This window comes from Protomyctophum bolini, assembly GCF_963924005.1.
Source record: "Protomyctophum bolini genome assembly, chromosome: 14".
In the NCBI taxonomy this organism is placed as follows: Eukaryota; Metazoa; Chordata; class Actinopteri; order Myctophiformes; family Myctophidae; genus Protomyctophum; species Protomyctophum bolini.
The window spans coordinates 33,923,477-33,941,072 of record NC_137875.1 but is presented as its reverse complement, the minus strand read 5'-3'; the positions used below and the strand labels follow the sequence as shown (position 1 = coordinate 33,941,072).

Here is a 17,596-nt window from a genome sequence, read left to right as displayed (position 1 = left end):
AGTCTGTCCCGGACAGAGGCTGCTTGGACCTCTCAGGGGTTATCTTCAGCTTTTGTTTTGGTACATGATTAGACCCACAGGAAAGTGCCAAGGGAGTGTGTGTGTGTGTGTGTGTGTTAGGCTGCACAACAGTAACACTTGGTGGTGCTCAGACAGACAGACAGACCCATGCAGCCAGGGAAGGACGGACGGACAGACACTCATAGCTGTCTATTGGAGTGGTTGCACCGGCACCACTCAAAAATGTCAATAAAATGCACTGAATGGACAGTAGGCCTACATGGTCAGTTTGGTGAGAACAATCTCAGCTCCTTTTCTGACTGGTGGTGGAGTGCCACTGACTGATAAGAACAGACCGGTGAAGACTTGTTTCTCAACATAGGGTAATAATATATGGGCTATTGCTAAAGGCAGTAGAAGAGATGCATTCAATAGGAGTACTGCGTCACAATTGCACAACGATTTCAGCATTAGCTTACAGTCATATGAATATGATCCCACATAGCATGGACAACATGTTATGATGAGAGAGAGAGAGAGAGAAAGAGAGAGAGAGAGAGAGAGAGAGAGAGAGAGAGAGAGAGAGAGAGAGAGAGAGAGAGGTGAGCTATCACTGCCATCTGCAGTCAAGTCAGTGGACGTACATCAGAAAAACAATGACAAAACGTCGAATGCATATAAAAAGGTAGGCTGGTGTATTTGTAAAAGGAAAACCAGCGTTTATTTTGTCCAAAAGTAATGAACACTTTTCTATCCTAATGTTATGTCACATCTGGCTCTGGAATTGGAAAGCAAAGCATAGCAAAGCAGTGTGGCGCGTGTGCATGTGTGCGCGCGCCCGTGTGCGCGTGCGTCACACGTGCTCTCTAGTCTACGTGCCCTCTCGTAGGAACCAATCAGGTTTTAGATAAACAGAAGGTTGCGTTGCGTCATTGTTATTGTGCTGCTTGGACGCGTTGCTGTTCACATCTGACCCACATTTCATTTCAAATTGAAATTAAACATTTGTTAACAACGTTACGAGGTACCATCTGAAGCTCCTATAATCGACACCATGTCGCTTCAAAAGGACGTCCCCGCTTCGGAAGAGAGTTTGCAAGGTAAAGCTGTTAAAATGACGCTATACAGACAGATCCTATCTACAGAATAGAATAGATCTGACATGACATCAGATGACCCTTGATAGCTTAACGGTAGCAATTAGTCGATATAAGAAGACGTGTACGAGGAAATAGCATAATATCTCGGTTTTGGTAGGGTAACAATAGAATGTTAATATCAAATGTATGAGAAATCAAGTCATCAACTAACCCCAATATATGTTCCCTGCTCCGTCCCTATACGTGGGACTGAGGGACATATTGTTCAACAACAACAACATCAACATGTTTTGGTTGGTTGACGTTGCGAAACAAAGCCTGTGATGACTCTGAGTAATGCTTTTGTAACATGATATCTACGGCTGCGCATTGATGGACAATCATTGAACTTACGTGACGTGGATGCGAGTTGTGGGTTTAATTCCAGACCACCTCTTTGATTCGGTGCGTTTGCCCCCCGGCCTCAGGTTCCTGGGTAGAGCTCCACTTCAGCGGCTCTGGGTCTCATTCTCAGACTACGAGTCATGATAGTCATCGCGGTAGCCAGGAACAGATCGCCGTGGCCAGTCTGGAAGGAGACCTGGAGAAGATGCTGCTGGATGCACAGCATGAGTCCGGAAGGAGCAGCTCCAGGGATAGTTCAAAGTGCAACAGGTTTGTCACGTGGACAGAGTTTTTGATTGATTGAAATATTTATTAACAGTTTGCAGAATTACAGTACATTTCAAGCACAAACTCAATACAAAAAACTGTGAGTGGACGACCCAATTAAGCATTAGGCCTACACTTGTTTACCATCAATTCATCAAAACATTTAGAGACGTACAAAAAGACACTTCTATATAGTCAAAGAACAGAACGGGAATTCATCATAAGGGAGGTAAAAGGGAAAATAAACATATACAGTGAGGGGGAAAAGGGGTGGGCGGCGGGGGGATTCAGATTTTACGGAGGCCAGTTTCGAATTGCAGCCGAGTGGGACCAGTTGGTATTGCCCACTGGCACTGCCCAGATGAATGGTCCATACAAAAGTGGCGTCTCCCCTTTAATTAACGAGATGGACCGTGAACGGAAGCTTATGCAGCTGCTTAGCTGACAATATTTATTTTACTAGTTCCATGTTAACATATTTTGTAAATAGGCTATGTTAAATAATTATTTACTGGTTAAAAAAAGACAAGAAAAAACACTGAAAATGTGTTGTATCTATTTAGGAAACTTTATAAATTCAGCAACATTTAACAAGCCAAATTGTCCTTCCCAAAACGTGTAAGCCTAAATTGCGTAAAGTGATACGTACTGTACACAGTAGTGTTTTGAAGATTGTGAATTGATAGAAACCTCTTACATTATCTGTTATCTCTGTCTAGACTCTAGCCTCAATGATGATTTTCTTGTCTTTGTTGTCTTCCAACAGCCCACTCAGAGCACAGACCCCTCTGCTTGTATGGAGAGGCTCGTCAGAGGGAAACAGCTCACAGGTACGTTCAAGCCTTGAGTTATACTTGGTTGCACATCATGCCGTGCACCGAATATAGCCGATCCATAAGGTCATGAATGCATCCCACTTGTGGTGAGGTTCACTGTCGGCTTCACTGCAGATGAGAGTAGAAACAGTAGAACAGTGTGCATATCCAACCCAAGGCCAAATTCATGTAGAAAATAAGCATCTTGCAGATGTAAAATCACACCTGTCACCTGTGTGAACTGAGTGGTGCAACTCCCCTCTCTCTCTCTCTCTCTCTCTCTCTCTCTCACTCAAAAATCTGAGTGTGAGGACAACTTCTATAGACGAATTCCAAAACGGGTCTCATGGTGGCAGCGTACGTATTTCCTGTAGGCGGACTCGACATAGCTGCAGGGTTTAAACCCTCACCAGGCGCACCTCTTCTACTACAGTGAACGGTAGAGTGACTGATGTTAGTCTGCCTCAAACGTTACTCTTTTACCTTCTTTTTACTAACCCTAACATTACAAAGATGCCCAGAACATCGAGATGAACCTGTTTAGTTTATGGCTGCTCAAACAGTAGTGGCAACATTCCAAAAATGACAAATGTCAAAATATCCACCGCGGGGTCTGAGACCAGAGCCATTGAGTAATGGTCGAGACGAAGCAGTGAAAGGTCCTGAAAGATACATAACGTCAGTCTTAACCAATATCCAATCTTTCTGTTTTATGAACACAAGGCTGCCGTACTTTATACCTCATACTTTAAATGCTTAGTATGAGGTATAAAGTACGGCAGCCATGCGTTCATAAAACAATGGCTCTGGTCTCAGACCCCGTGGTGGATATTTTGACATTACGTTTTCTTTTCTTTTTGGAATGTTGCCACTACTGTTCGAGCAGCCATAAACTAAACAGGTTCATCTCGATGTTCTGGGCATCTTTAGGTAAAAGAGTAATGTTTGACTTGAGGCAGACTAACATCAGTCACTGGTGAGGGTTTAAACCCTGCAGCTATGTCGAGTCCGCCTACAGGAAATACGTAAGCTGCGACCATGAGACCCGTTTCTGAATTCATCTATAGATAGAGCACCAAAGTCTGATGTCGGGGCGGCGGTGGCTCAGGGGTAGAGTGCCTGGATGGGAACCGCAAGGTTGCCAGTTCGAACCCGGGCTCCCCCAGAGTTACTGTCGAAGTGTCCTTGAGCAAGACACTGAACCCCTAATTGCTCCCGATGTGCTAGTTGGTGCCTTGCATGGTTTCCGCTGCCATCGGTGTATGAATGGGTGAATGTAATGCACAATCTATGTAAAGCGCCTTGGATAAAGGCGCTATATAAATGCACCATTTACCATTTACCATGTCAATATCGCAAGAGGGCGCTATTCCACGGGTTTGTGTATTTTTGTATTTGCCTCATATAAGAACTGTGTTTGAAAAATAAACAGTTTCACTCATATGGATATGAAGAATCAACCTACTGCGAGAAAACGCTAAACGCTAGACTGTATCAAATATGAGTGACTGACTGTCGTAAACGATACAGAGACACCTCCCCGACAATATTGCTGCGACAGTTTGTTTATTTTTGGACCACAATTCATAAATGAGACGAATTTAAGATGATGGAAGGAGGTAGGGCCCGCACACCATTCTTTTGGTAAATAATTACTTTATACGAATTTAAGATGACCCAATGTTATTCTCCATAGAAATATTACTTCCGCAAATCAGGGGATGAGTGAGTGACGTTAAGGACTTCGGCACTCTATACACTGCAGTCAATATGACTATAAGGCACATGATTATAGATATCCTGATTTGAACTCTTAAAGACAAATATTACCTGTTTAACACGGATCACATGTTCTACAAGGGTATTTGTAATGTACCATATTGTTAGCCTGGCTAATAAGCCAGACGCGAATCAGCCGTTGGCAAAAACAATTGCATGCTGGTGGCGACAGTGTGATATGAGTCTGACTTTAGCCAGGCTACCACATTGTACCACTTCAAGATGTGATAGCATTGCGGTAGCATTACAGTCTTGACTCCAAAATTGTTTTCCAATTGTGCCGTTCATTTGATGTGTTTTAGTCAGAGGAAGACTTCCAGGAGAGAAGACGAGAAGTAGAGAACCTTATGAAGAAGAATGCTGACTGGATCTGGGACTGGAGCAGTAGACCTGAGAACAATCCACCAAAGTTCGTAGCCTCTGCTGATTTTGTGAATTGTACTATATTGTATATCAATATGATGGTATTGACACAAACCTTTTAGCACACTCATGCATTTAACCTGTAACTCATTAGGCACCGCTCTACTAACTTATTAATTATTAATCTGTGTACACAACATCATGTGAAGGCGACTTTAGTTGCTTCAGTAATCATTACCATTGTAGATTACTGTATACTGATATGCACATTATTTTCTGTTACATACTTATTTATTATTATTGTTAAGGCAATCTAATCATATCTGCATTCACTAGACATTTTAGCACAGTCAAGACTGTGAAGTCGAGACTAGAAGGAGAGCAAAGAGGGGATTACTTGTAATACAGGTCAGGTTCAAACCCAGCACACAAAAGCTGAGCCACCAGCGCACCCAAAGAATTAAAAAATCTCTCAGCTAAATTTGACCCTGGTTTCAGTATTGAGTATTTTCCTTAAGAGTTCTGTGCAGGAGCCAAATCGCTTAAGTTCATACTGTGGCATTATGCTGATTGCTCATTTGTTTTAATGAATTCATGTCTATGAAACATTGATGTGCTCTCACCGTAGGGAGTTCCTGTTGAAGCACCCCAGGCGCTCTGCCTCTCTCAGCATTCGGAAAACCAGTGTGATGAAGAAGGGAGGTGTCCTCTCAGCTGACTTCCTCAAGCTTTTCCTCCCTTCCTTAATCATTTCTCACATACTTGCCGTTGGCCTTGGGTAAGGAAAGGTGTTTCAACTTGTTCTGACTAACAGAGCTATGCAGATATGCAAGCACTAAGCATCATAGTGAGTCATAGCTGAAAGCTATGGCAAATCAGTGGCAAACACAATTTGTAAGCATGCATGTTTTTAGGGAGAATTGTAACAATTTGTAGCTTGTAGTCTTGATTGCTTTTTTTTTTCTTCTGGATTTGTGTTTCTAGAATATACATCGGGAGACGTCTGACCTCACACAATACCTGCTGAGCAGGTGATGATGTGCAACATTGATGTGACTCATCCAGCTTGGCAAGCCTTAAAATGGGACCTTCGAGAAATAAGGGAAATGTGGCTGTGTGACATGCTTTATTTTGGCTGATTGCCTGTGTCCCCACCCACGCTCTGCAACCAAGAGTCACAGGCGATCATTGCTCTGTCTATTGTCATGTCGTCTCTCTCTGTACACAATGACCAGTCCCCCCATTCCTCACTGTAGTACCCACACTGGCCTGGTGATGACTGTTTCACTGCTTCCTGCTCCTTAACACCGCATGACAAAAAATGCCTTGTTCCCCATTGTGAAAAATCAGTTGCTTTAAATTGACATTGCTGCTCGTTGATTATCTAGCATTATCATGTTATTGATGATTTTTCTTGGCTTGTAGATTTTTCTAAGCGCAACAAATGTGATATTTGTAGTAAAGCAATGCCTTGATTTATTATTGCTCAATTTCAAGTTCCAAGAGGAATATGGACAGGTATTCAACTCAGAATATGAGAGCACAATCATGGTCCATTTTTATTAAGCTGTTTTCTTCTCAAAGTCAAAATAAACTTAAGAATGAAAAGATACAGGTATATGTATGTTCTGTAATTAGCCCAATTTTAAAGCTTTACTGGATTTGTACATATGTATCTAAAATGAGCAGGACCATATGCAGATGAACACAATTAGATTTTATTGAACTTTGGTCAAAATAATAAACAAGTGAATACATTGCCACCATGTTAGGAATCAATGGACAAAGACAATGCATTGTGTTTTAATGTCATCAGTACATGTTTTATGTAGTCAACCTTCATGTTTGCATTCACAACTAGAAAGATAAGATCCACATTTGCGATACGCAGCTCAAATTTGAGTGACATCCCTAACAAATGAATGAGAGCACATGTATGAGGCCTGTCTGAATTTCCTACTTATTACATGAGTTGGAGGCACTATTACATCAACTGTATGGTGTGCAATTTTCCTCCTTTATATATATATATAATGTGTTTTCATAGACAGCCACAACATAGCAGCAGTATATGAGGACATAACTCTATAAAATAGGATTTAAAAATAATGCACATGAGGTTTGTAAAACGCCTGGGGGACATAACTTGTAGCTGTCACTGTTAGAAGTAGGTATTAAGGCTGCAGATTCCCTTTGTCCAGTGGCCCCATTTCGTGCCATGTAGTTTTTCCAGCCTGCATCCTACAACATGGTCAACTAGAAATAAATGTCTTGACACAAACACATGTTCGGTCATCTCCAACAGTGGTTCTGTTACTTATAGCCCCAAATAGTATTTCCTTAAGATTGCTTGAGATCTTCTCAAAAGACAGTGGTGTGACTGGACATTTTTCCACCTCTCTACAACATAAAAACATGCAAAGCAATAAAGAACAACATGTTTTAATACATAGTTCTAAATTTAAAAACACATCTGTAGTTTTAGTTTATTTTATTATGTGGATGACAAGGTGTACTTGAGTAGATACAGTCAGTGAAATAATGTCACCGTATTGACTGGGGAAAAGTAATAAGAGGGAGGAGGAGAAAAGAAATAAGTCCACTTTCCCAATTCATGATCTCTGCCACCAGTACTTTGGCCTGAATAGATGGCCAATGGGGGAATGTTACAGTTAGGCTTATTGACCATCAATCCATGTTTCAGTTGGGCCCAGATCTTTGCAATGGTGTTACAACTTTGACAAGACGTCGTGTTTTAGAGCTTCCAAGAGTTCAGTCGTTAAATCATGAAATGAAGGCTTAAAATGTCAACACAAACACCAACGCTCGAGAGTTTGACCTCTAGGGAGTGCCATTCCATCAATTAGACCCAAATTGGCCTTTCTGGGTCGGGGGGGCATGTCGATTGCCCTGGTGCCAAAGGCAAAAAACAACCTAAGCTCAGATTCAAAATAAAACAGGCCTATGGATCAACCTCCTGTGGCAAAAAAAGTAGACGCGTGCTTTCGAACTCTTCACCAGGAGGACGAGGCTGTTTCTTCTTATACAGATAGACAAGTAGTAGGCTTAACTACACAGGTATGGTAAAAGCCCTATCCTCTGGAGCCCCCGGACCTTCTAGTTGATTTTGTCCTGGAAAATGTACAGGTTGTTGGTGGCCGCCACTGCAATCACGTTATCTTTGGGGTGCCAGGCAGTGTGGAGGATCTTCTTGTTGAAGTCCAAGCTGTCCACGCTGATCTCATCCTTCTTCCTCTTGCCACCAGTGGACACCTTGCGTGGTTTGAGCGTGGCCCGTGGCTTGCTGCTCTCCCTGGAGGCCTCCAGTGTGATATCCCGCCTCGTGTTGCGGTCAAACATTCGGAAGAAGTTGTTGTAGGAGCCAGTCATGATGGCACTGAAGACGACAGGAAAACAAAAATATCTATATTGAAAACTAGGTGTTGCAGACAAAAAACAGAACACATTATATTTTATATAGCACATGCACTTATGTGAAATCAAGTGTTGAAAACAGAACAAAAACTCAGTACACAGGCCAGGCCACCATTAAATTAACCATGCCATTCTCCATAGAAACATAAAGGTTTTGGAACTCACCTGTCGCTGCCATTCCAGCAGCACTCAAATTTGTCGAAGATGCAGTCATTTTCATACAAGGAGCACAGCTTACTGCGAAGGTATTCATGGACCTGAAAATAAATGTTAAGGTTTTATTTTGGTTTGCTTTAGTGCGTGGCAGAGCCATGTACAAAGAGGACCATTTGACACCTTTTCAGTCTATGCCAACCTGGGTCATTTACACACCAGAAACCTAATATTATCCCATGCTCTGAATTAAGTTTTATTACTGTACCCCATAACACATTTTCTATTGACGTATATATACGTGTTTTAATAGCCATCTGTTGTCTGCGATTGACGTGTATACAGTATATACGTTTTATATCGTTTTGTGGTCTGAAACAGCACCGCTAAAAACTTTTTGCCTTGAGCCGGTTGCTAGGCAACACCTTGCCCTCCCCCGCACACACGGAATGTGCTCACGCATGCGCAGACTACTGTTATAATTAGGACCTTCTATGGCTCTTTACTCGAAAACTATGTCTCTGTCCGTTGTGCTGATCAGACAGATTTATCGCATTGCCATTAAAATACGGTATAAACCTTTCGAGAAAGATAGCTAGTGTGAGTGAGCTAATGCTAACATTAGCCTGTTCTTACAATGTAGGTCTGTGAGCCTCCTCGAGAGGGGAAGGCGGAAGTACTTGAGTAGTAATAAGCCATTTACACTGAAGTGTTACTGACACTTCCAAATGTACGATGTCAGTCTTTGTAATATACCACAATGTTTTAGTACTATAACCTGCTGTATTTATAGTTAATTGCCTTCTATTCCTGACTGCTAACATGACCCGATTTGCCCTATATGGGGGATCAATTCACTCAATTAAATAAGCATATAGGCACCTGATACGTCTCCACTGGCCTATTCTCCATGTTGAGGTCCCACACTTTGACGGAGAGGTAGTCACGTGTCATCATATAGCGTCCGCTGTGACTGAACTTCACGTCCGAGATGGAAGAGATAATCTCAGAAAAGAAGGACCTGCTGCTTGGATCTTCAGGTTCCTCAAAGACTGAAATCAGAAACATAATTGCAATGGAATACAAATATTAGATTATATTAATCTGTGTACACACACGTAAACATGTGACCGTCAGGCTAATTCTGAATGCAAAAATAATAATGTTTTCAGTCAATCTACACAGGGAGTAAATTGAAATTGAATGCAAGAAAGGAAATCCACAACAAAAACAAACAAAATTATACATGTACTTACACTTGGACTGCCTATCGCAGAGGGCTGCTGCTCGCATATCACACAGGCGAATGGTGCCTTTGCTACTGCTGTACACAAATACATTGCATTGGTGTGGATGGCACTCAGCAGCTGTGATTACTTCTGTCAGTTCCTCCATGTTGGCGGGCTTGATGTCTACAATGTCTGGGAAAACACTGTTAAGGAGTGGTTTTGAAACTGGCACAGGCTATAAACCTACTTGAACTCAGACCTGATTTATACTTTGTTGTGTGCTGGTGTAACGAATCACGATCCAATCTACAAGTTCCCAATGCCGTGTGACGATCTGCACATTTTATTCAGCGTACAGCCTAAAAACATAAGCAGCCACTATTTAATGAACTGAAGACTTATTACTTATCTATTGCAGAATAAAAAGGATACTAAAACTTCTGTCTGTGATTTCCAAGTGCCATAGATTTATTCTTAGGTCATCTGCGGAGAGGTACGTTTCATGATCACTATTTACAGAAATGGAATTAATGTGATAGGTGTGTGCGTTTGCAAAGATCCTCCGTGGGCTTGCTTCTACCATGAGATCCATTGGCATCAGCACCGGTACCTGTGAATACAAAACATGGTTTTAAAAAGGAAATATTCCCATAACTTGGAAGGTAATATCGTAGAATCTGAAATGTCCTGTCAAACAAACCCGTAAAGAAGTGATTCTGAAAGGGTCTCTGAGTCGCCCGTCTTCATCTTTCAGGTTGTAACCCTCCGCTCGTTTATCCCTTTCACTGATTTTCCACAATTTGATAGTTTTATCTGAAAGGTCAAAGATAATGGATGTTTTTATTAGGGTTATGGAACAATGGCATGATACTTCAAAGAATGTGTTAATATTGCCATATCCAAACAGTTCCTACCATTTGTTGAAAGTAGAAAGTGAGCAGCGTTTTGTTGGGGTAGCCATCTTATTTTATTGATCTTTTCCTCAATTTCTAAACTTTTCAAATAGTCAAATTCTGGCTCATGACTCTGAAAAGTGCTATAGACGTTGTACTCTCCACGCAGATGTGGACGATTTTTGGACTGAAAGAAAGACATGCAAATGTGAGGCACAATAAAAAACAAAATTACATTGTAGGATCACTTGATTGTCTGAATATAAATGACAGCTAATTGATCTTTTCCTCAATTTCTATCTTTTCAAATAGTGAAATTCTGGCTCATGACTCCGAAAAGTGCTATAGACGTTGTACTCTCTATGCAGATGTGGACGATTTTTGTACTGAAAGAAAGACATGCAAATGTGAGGCACAATAAAAAAAAATCAAAATTACATTGTAGGGTCACTTAATATAAATGACACCTTGCAAACGATGAAGACTGTCACCCTTCAGCTATTTAAAAAAAAAAGAACATACCTCCTGTTCATGTTGAAAAATCACTACTCTGCCTCCTTTATCTCCCGTAGCAAGCAATTCTCCAGAATAGTTGAATTCAACCGTTGAGATTATGTCAGCTGAAAGCAGAATAAAACCCAGATTTAACAAAACTGTTGGCCTCCTGTAAGAGCTTCCACTGTCCCCAGCCAATGACATTGTGGTTGGCGTTAACTAGCATGGTGAAGTTTGTGTGGCTTGGGGGAGAGATGACTCTGCATACATATTATACACGATTGCTGAAGCAAGAGAATCTACATGTAACCTTATAGAACGTGACATGTTAAGACAATTTGAGAAGAACTACACGAAAACACAACATGATGTCACTTCACTTGACAATTTAAGGACGCAGCACATTGACGTCACGTACCCTGGACGCTCCCCTTTTGATAGCTTCTAGCTAGCCATCAATTCATCAAAATTTCATTCATTCGTCCACTGTCACCCTGTAGTAATTTCCTTTTACCAATACCCAACATTAATAAACGTGATGCCGATTAGCCATCGTACTTGTCACGATAGGATACCCCCCTGCCCCCCCCCCCCCATCACACAGCATCCTCACCACCAGGTCTTCCAAGCTAGCTGCCTCAACACCTAGCATTCCTAGCCTAGCCTTCCAACAAGCTAGCACCGCTAGCTAAACGTTAGCCCACTTACCTTCAGCAACATCTTCATCTATGGCTCCTTTCACTTGCGAGAAACACCACTGAAAATCATTTCCACCTGCAACTCCTGCAGGGAGAACAACACGGCAGTGTGTCAGTCAGCTATGCACATCAACCACACCACTAAACAACCCACTCCGTTTCACAGCGACATAAACAACATGACCTATAGTGACAGCTTCTTGACAACTAGCCTCCAGAGTGGACTGCAATTTGACAACAAATTCTGATTCAGTCTTTAGTCTTTTGAATAACACAGCATGTACATTTAGTTATATTTTATCATCTGAAATGGTTTAGTCTTGGTAGACTAAAAAAAAGAATCTGAATTTTAGTCTAATAGTCAACTAAATTGACACTGCTACTACTGCTAGCGGCTAGGCAGGCTAGCAGGATTCAAGCTAGACACTTCCTCGCGCGAGCCCTCTCTGACACAAGAAAACAAATAAATGACGTGTTTTCAACATAAGTGACGTGTATCCATGAGGGGCACGTCAACACTTGTTTTGTGTGTTGAGTTTACAAGCTCGCGCGAGCCCCCAAAGTGTGTATATATAGGCTACACATTTAGTTTTAGCCCCGTCCAGCAGCGCTAACTAACGCCTTGATTTGCCGTACCGCGGTGCCGAACACCACCGATCTACAAGCCCACAGAGCGTCGCGTCAGCAACGCAATGTGGGCTTGTAGATCGGCGGTGTATGAGCTATAAACGTTGGCTAAAGGCTAACGTGCCCAACATTCAGGCCATATCTCTCTCTCTCACACACACACACACATACGCACGCACGGGCACCCCCACACACATAAACAACACACACGCCGCCAAGTGAGGTGGATCCTTTTCCTGTGTGGGCTTCAAAAGTAGCAAGCTTACCCGCCATTGCCTCATTTAGCAGGTCGTGCTTGTAACGCCGCGTGCGGTACAGTGCGTGTTGTTGGTGGTGGTGGTCGTGGAGGAGCAGAGACGCACATCCAACACACATCCAGTGTTGTGAGAGGACAGGAGGACTCCCCGCTGCCTGCCTGCCTGGCCTGCCTGGCGCTGCAAGTCAGATCTGTCAAGAACGAGACCCACGGAAATTATCCACCACCGTGATTTTCTTTTTCTTTTTTTCCTCCTCTCCCTCTCTCCTCCTTCCAAAATGGCTGCACAGTACATGGGCAGATGACGTCATACATACATGCCACACTCACATCCTGCTGGCCTGGCTCCCAACGATGATTGATCCCTCTCTGGGATTTTCTGTGGTTTATTTATAGTTTAACTTTAAACACATACACATTTAAACATTCAGCTTCATTATGTATCATATCAATCCATATTTTATTTCCTTATTCAAATAATCTACATTATCTAAACATAGTATAAATGGCAAAGTATTTAGTAGACTTTATATTGGAATTGTGAGGGGGGAATAGTGTAAATAATGCAGTGTTATAGAGTAAAACATAAAATTATATTTTTATTTGCACTTTGTAGGGGGTTTGCTAATCTTCTCATAAGTATTTAGATAGAAGTCTTTCAGTTCCAAAAGTTCATATTTCTTTGTTTGAATTCTAGTGTTATTTTGCCTTTTGCCTTCTTTCCAGGTTGCTATACTGAATTATTACATTAAAGTTGAAGGATGTAATGGGTGTAGTAGTAATCATCTCTCACATTATATGGTACGTGGGTGACATCTAGTGGACAAACGAACACATACTTTTATGTGTTTTTATGGATTCTAACAATAATAAACTCGACCTCAATATAACCTCAACTCCATGCCTGTCAGTGCCAGGATTGGGCCTTTTTAAAGATAAAGGGAAAATTACGTTCTGGACCATTAAAAATAAATAAATAATGATGATAATAATAATAATTATTATTATTATTATTATTTGAATGGACTGCCTCTTGGACTTCAAATGTCAGTCCCATTTTGTTATGGATGGATCAGAATTAACCAGATTGTGTAATCCTCTTTTTTATACACCAGGTCAGATCAGACAGATCTGGCTGATTTTGTGTCAATTAATATCAGATAGGATGAGGATCACCCTGTCTTTATACTGTATAGGTCTCTCTCTAAAAATAGCTGCAATAAAACTGCAGACTGCATTTGATTCAGAATACTACGGCTCAAGTCCTTACTAAATGCTAATACCAAGAAAGTGGACCATATCAAGCCTTTGCAATGGCTGGCCCTAGACTCTGGAACACCCCTCCATTTGCACCTTCACTAGAGACTCATTTTCACTATGTGGCCCAGGGCTCCAGACTAAGGGGGTCCCTACGTCCCAGGGACTATAAAATATCTATTTGGGACTTCAATTAATCTCAGCCGGGACGGTTTCGGGACTAGAGGAGTTTTTGCACTGAAAATGTGTATAATTGTGCACACCTACATGAGGCAACACTTCAGCCACAAACTATTACTGCAGAGAGAAACCTGCAAAACAGGTGCAGCAGTCTGTACCCTCATGTCAGAAAAATGCTGCGTTATTTGAAGAGGGGAAAAAAACATGGGAGAAGAACAGACAGAGACAGACCATTGACGCAGGTTCAGTGCTCCCTGCAGCACAAGGACATAAAAAACGTAATTTGACGACAGCATAAAGTTAATATATGTAAGGAAACTGTCACAAATTACTATACACGAAGCAGTGGCTCTCAACAGCCTGTGGACGGTGGATGGAAAGCATCCTGCTGTTGATAAGATATTAAGATCCATAAAAAGATATCACACACCTTACACCGGGGGTATCTTCAATAATATATAGAATGCCGTAGCTCTCCTTTTTAATGATCTTTCTTTCTTTCTTTCTTTCTAGGCACCTATTGAATTAATTTAATTTAGTTCATGTTATTTTTGCACATGCTTTTTTTGTTTGTTACGGTATTATGTTGAGTGTTGTTCGCCATGTTGTCTAAGATGTCTATTCATTTTGTTTTGATTTGATACTTTTTGTCCCCTTGGGGGAATTTGTCCTGCATTTAACCCATATAGATTGAAGCAATGAGCAGCCACCGTGCAGCGCTTGGGACATGTCTTTTAGGTGTGGTTGGAAACCGGAGTACCTGGAGGAATCCCAATGCAAACACAGGGAGAACACGCAAACTCCACACAGTTCTTACCCCTGCCAGGGTAAGAACCCAAGACTTTCTTGCTGTGAGCCGAGGTAACCATGCAAACCACTGCGCCACTGCGCCGGTTCAAATAATTAGATAGTGACTCGGTGTTAAAGGTATATTCAGTGATTCCACTTAATTCAAATACCACTTTTTTTCACTTTTTTTTGTGTGCTGACCATGTAAGGAGTTCCTTCCTGTCCCCAGTGAGCCCCTGGGGTCAAAAAACCCTAGTTTCGGTGGCGGGAGAGAAAGCCTTCGTCCAATCAGGATGAGAGGGGCATTCCTCCAATCATGATCGAGTGCCTAGGTGTACGTGCTGTTGGCCTGTCGCATGTCTCCCCACTGTAGTGTGTGCATGTGCACATCTTGTTACCGGGGCAGACCGGGGGAAGGGGGGTTTCCAAATCACCCAAATCACTGAATGCTCCTTTTTTCTAATGTCTTTCACCTTTATTTTATTTTTATTTTTATGGAGGGACAGACAGTAGGCTGACAGGAAATGGGGAGAGACATGCAGTAAAGTCCGTCGGGATCCGGAATCGAACCCGTGCCACACTGCCAGACTGGATTACCAGCCAAGGTGCCTGGACCGCTGAGCCACGGCCCAGGCCTGAATGCTCCTTTAATGGGTGAATGGCATGCGCATACACCAAAAGGCCTCGCTATCTATAGAACTATTACTGCTTCTAACACCTGATCTATTACTACTATTGCCACTACCACAACAAAAGTGAAATCTTAATTAAGCATAGTATACCTATACAAGTATACCACAACATAAACAACAATTAATAATAATAATAATAATAATGCTGTACATATTATCGATGCTGCATGGCTGCACATAACCTTAGTTTTTATGCTTAAGATTTCACTCAAAGATGTATTGACTATAAACTAGAAATGTCATTAAAGAAGGTCTTAATGTAAGAAAGGGTTAAGATACTGCATGAAACTGGACACACTATTCACCTATAAACAGTCAAAGCTAATAGACAGATAAAACGTTCTAGATTATTCAAAATGACATTCTACTTATCATAGTGCCAACACTTGAGTGGCTACAAGTTTGTTCCCAGAGGCAATCAATATTCCCATCCTTTCTGAAGTGTCCTTGAGACTTAATTCTTATTAGGGAAGCTACCCCTGTTCTGTTCTCTTGCCCCCTTCCTCTATCCCCTACTGTGGGTGTGGATGTATATTTGAGATCCTTTCATTGGTTAATGTTAATTTCCTTTTACATTTGAATAGTTCAGTCAGATAACGCACAAATAGATTTAACCAATATTTGTTATAGAATGAGAATACAAGTGTGCATATAATATTTTATCTTGGAGTTCGGCTCTGCTACATTTTTCTCCCTGCTCGGCACAATTAAACACCATCGTTAAACATTAAGAGCAGGGAGATAGATATACTGTACAACCAGTAAGAGGCCTTAAAGGCGAGTAGCGACTGAGACACTGAGACACTCTACCGGAATAATGGGGTAGAGTGACCGGATGGGAATCGCAAGGTTCCCAAACCGGGCTCCCCTAGAGTTAGTGTCGAAGTGTCCTTGAGCAAGACTCTGAACTCCTAATTGCTCCTGATGTGCAGGTTGGTGCCTTGCATGGCGTAGGTGTGTGAATGTGTGTGGGAAAGGGTGAATCAGAATGTAATGCACAATTTCTGTAAATGCACCATTTACCAAGTGTGAAAATACAAAATATCCTACGACAAGTTGCATCCCTATTCTGGTGAAGTACATTACCTTAACCACTACTGGTTGCTGATGAGATGATGCTGATTGTTAGACATGTGCCTCTTAAAAACATGTCCATATAGTTGATAATGAAATGTTTATTCTCTTCTCCGTCACTCTCGGTATAAAAGAAAACACACGTGTGAGGGGCGCTCTTATCATCATACATCATCACATTCCAGCCAATCACTTTTGGCGTCCTCACTTCTCTTTTACACCTGGGGCTAACATTCAGTGAAAATAGCAGATCTAGCTCACAACATGTCGCAGCACTGCAGATATTTAGTGTAGACTGTAGCAGGCACATGCACATACCCATCTGTAAAAAGTGCCCTCTCCAGATCATGAATGTCATTGGTTAGACATGGGTTCGCACTTGCAAATTAAATGCAAATAAATGGCATACCTACGTAAATGCAGCATAAGAAAATTGCCTTTTCTCAGACTCTCCTGAACTTAAATGCAGCATTTTAGATAGATAGATAGATAGATAGATAGATAGATAGATAGATAGATAGATAGATAGATAGATAGATAGATAGATAGATAATACTATATTGCTAAAATCCTAAAATACACTTCTAAAACCAAATTAAAAACCAAAAACATAGATATTGCACAATAGGAGTCCCATAGCAGCATAGCAGTCCCATCCAGCATAGGATAAAGGTTAGGGGATATTGCACTTGTTTAAAGGTCTAATGGCTTGGGGCAAAAAGCTTGTGGAGAATCTGGCTGATTTATGTAGCCTATAATAATTGCATCTCCAGTATACTTAGTTGAGTACGGCATCATGCATCACGCGCCGATCTCCAAGCTCACAACGTGTCGCGCTGCAACGCGCTGTGAGCTTGGAGATTGCCTATTTTAGGTATTTTCCACCATGCCCTTTTAGAAAATAACCCCTTCCCCAACATTCAATGCACGTCCCTGGACTGTAGAGGGAAAACAGGAGGGGGCCTGCGTGCGTGCATGCGTGAGTGCGTGTGAGAGAAAGAGAGAGAGAGAGAGAGAGAGAGAGAGAGAGAGTGTGCGCGCTCATGTGCAGGGGTGGATTACCAGGCCTCAGCCCAGGGGTCCAAGAGCTCAGGGGTCCCCTAAGCGAGA

General features: G+C 41.8%; 2 protein-coding genes across 2 annotated transcripts; one reads left to right on the top strand and one right to left on the bottom strand.

Moving 5' to 3' along the window:
* The first annotated feature begins 937 nt into the window (after window positions 1-937).
* On the top strand, window positions 938-6,301 carry LOC308328713 (BCL2/adenovirus E1B 19 kDa protein-interacting protein 3-like). The gene is made up of 6 exons (XM_080782806.1): window positions 938-1,100; window positions 1,568-1,754; window positions 2,518-2,581; window positions 4,648-4,754; window positions 5,337-5,486; window positions 5,693-6,301. The coding sequence occupies exons 1-6, from the start codon at window positions 1,055-1,057 to the stop codon at window positions 5,733-5,735; spliced, it is 597 nt and encodes a 198-aa protein (XP_080638932.1). The 5' UTR covers window positions 938-1,054; the 3' UTR covers window positions 5,736-6,301.
* Window positions 6,302-6,404: 103 nt separating this feature from the next.
* LOC308328712 (serine/threonine-protein phosphatase 2A 55 kDa regulatory subunit B delta isoform) lies at window positions 6,405-12,768 on the bottom strand. Its single transcript, XM_080782805.1, has 10 exons — window positions 12,505-12,768; window positions 11,622-11,696; window positions 10,941-11,038; window positions 10,440-10,605; window positions 10,226-10,338; window positions 9,958-10,135; window positions 9,553-9,717; window positions 9,179-9,348; window positions 8,309-8,400; window positions 6,405-8,105 (listed from the first exon to the last, which is right to left on the bottom strand). Exons 1-10 carry the CDS (start codon window positions 12,611-12,613, stop codon window positions 7,826-7,828), a joined length of 1,446 nt encoding a protein of 481 aa, XP_080638931.1. The 5' UTR covers window positions 12,614-12,768; the 3' UTR covers window positions 6,405-7,825.
* Window positions 12,769-17,596: the final 4,828 nt, after the last annotated feature.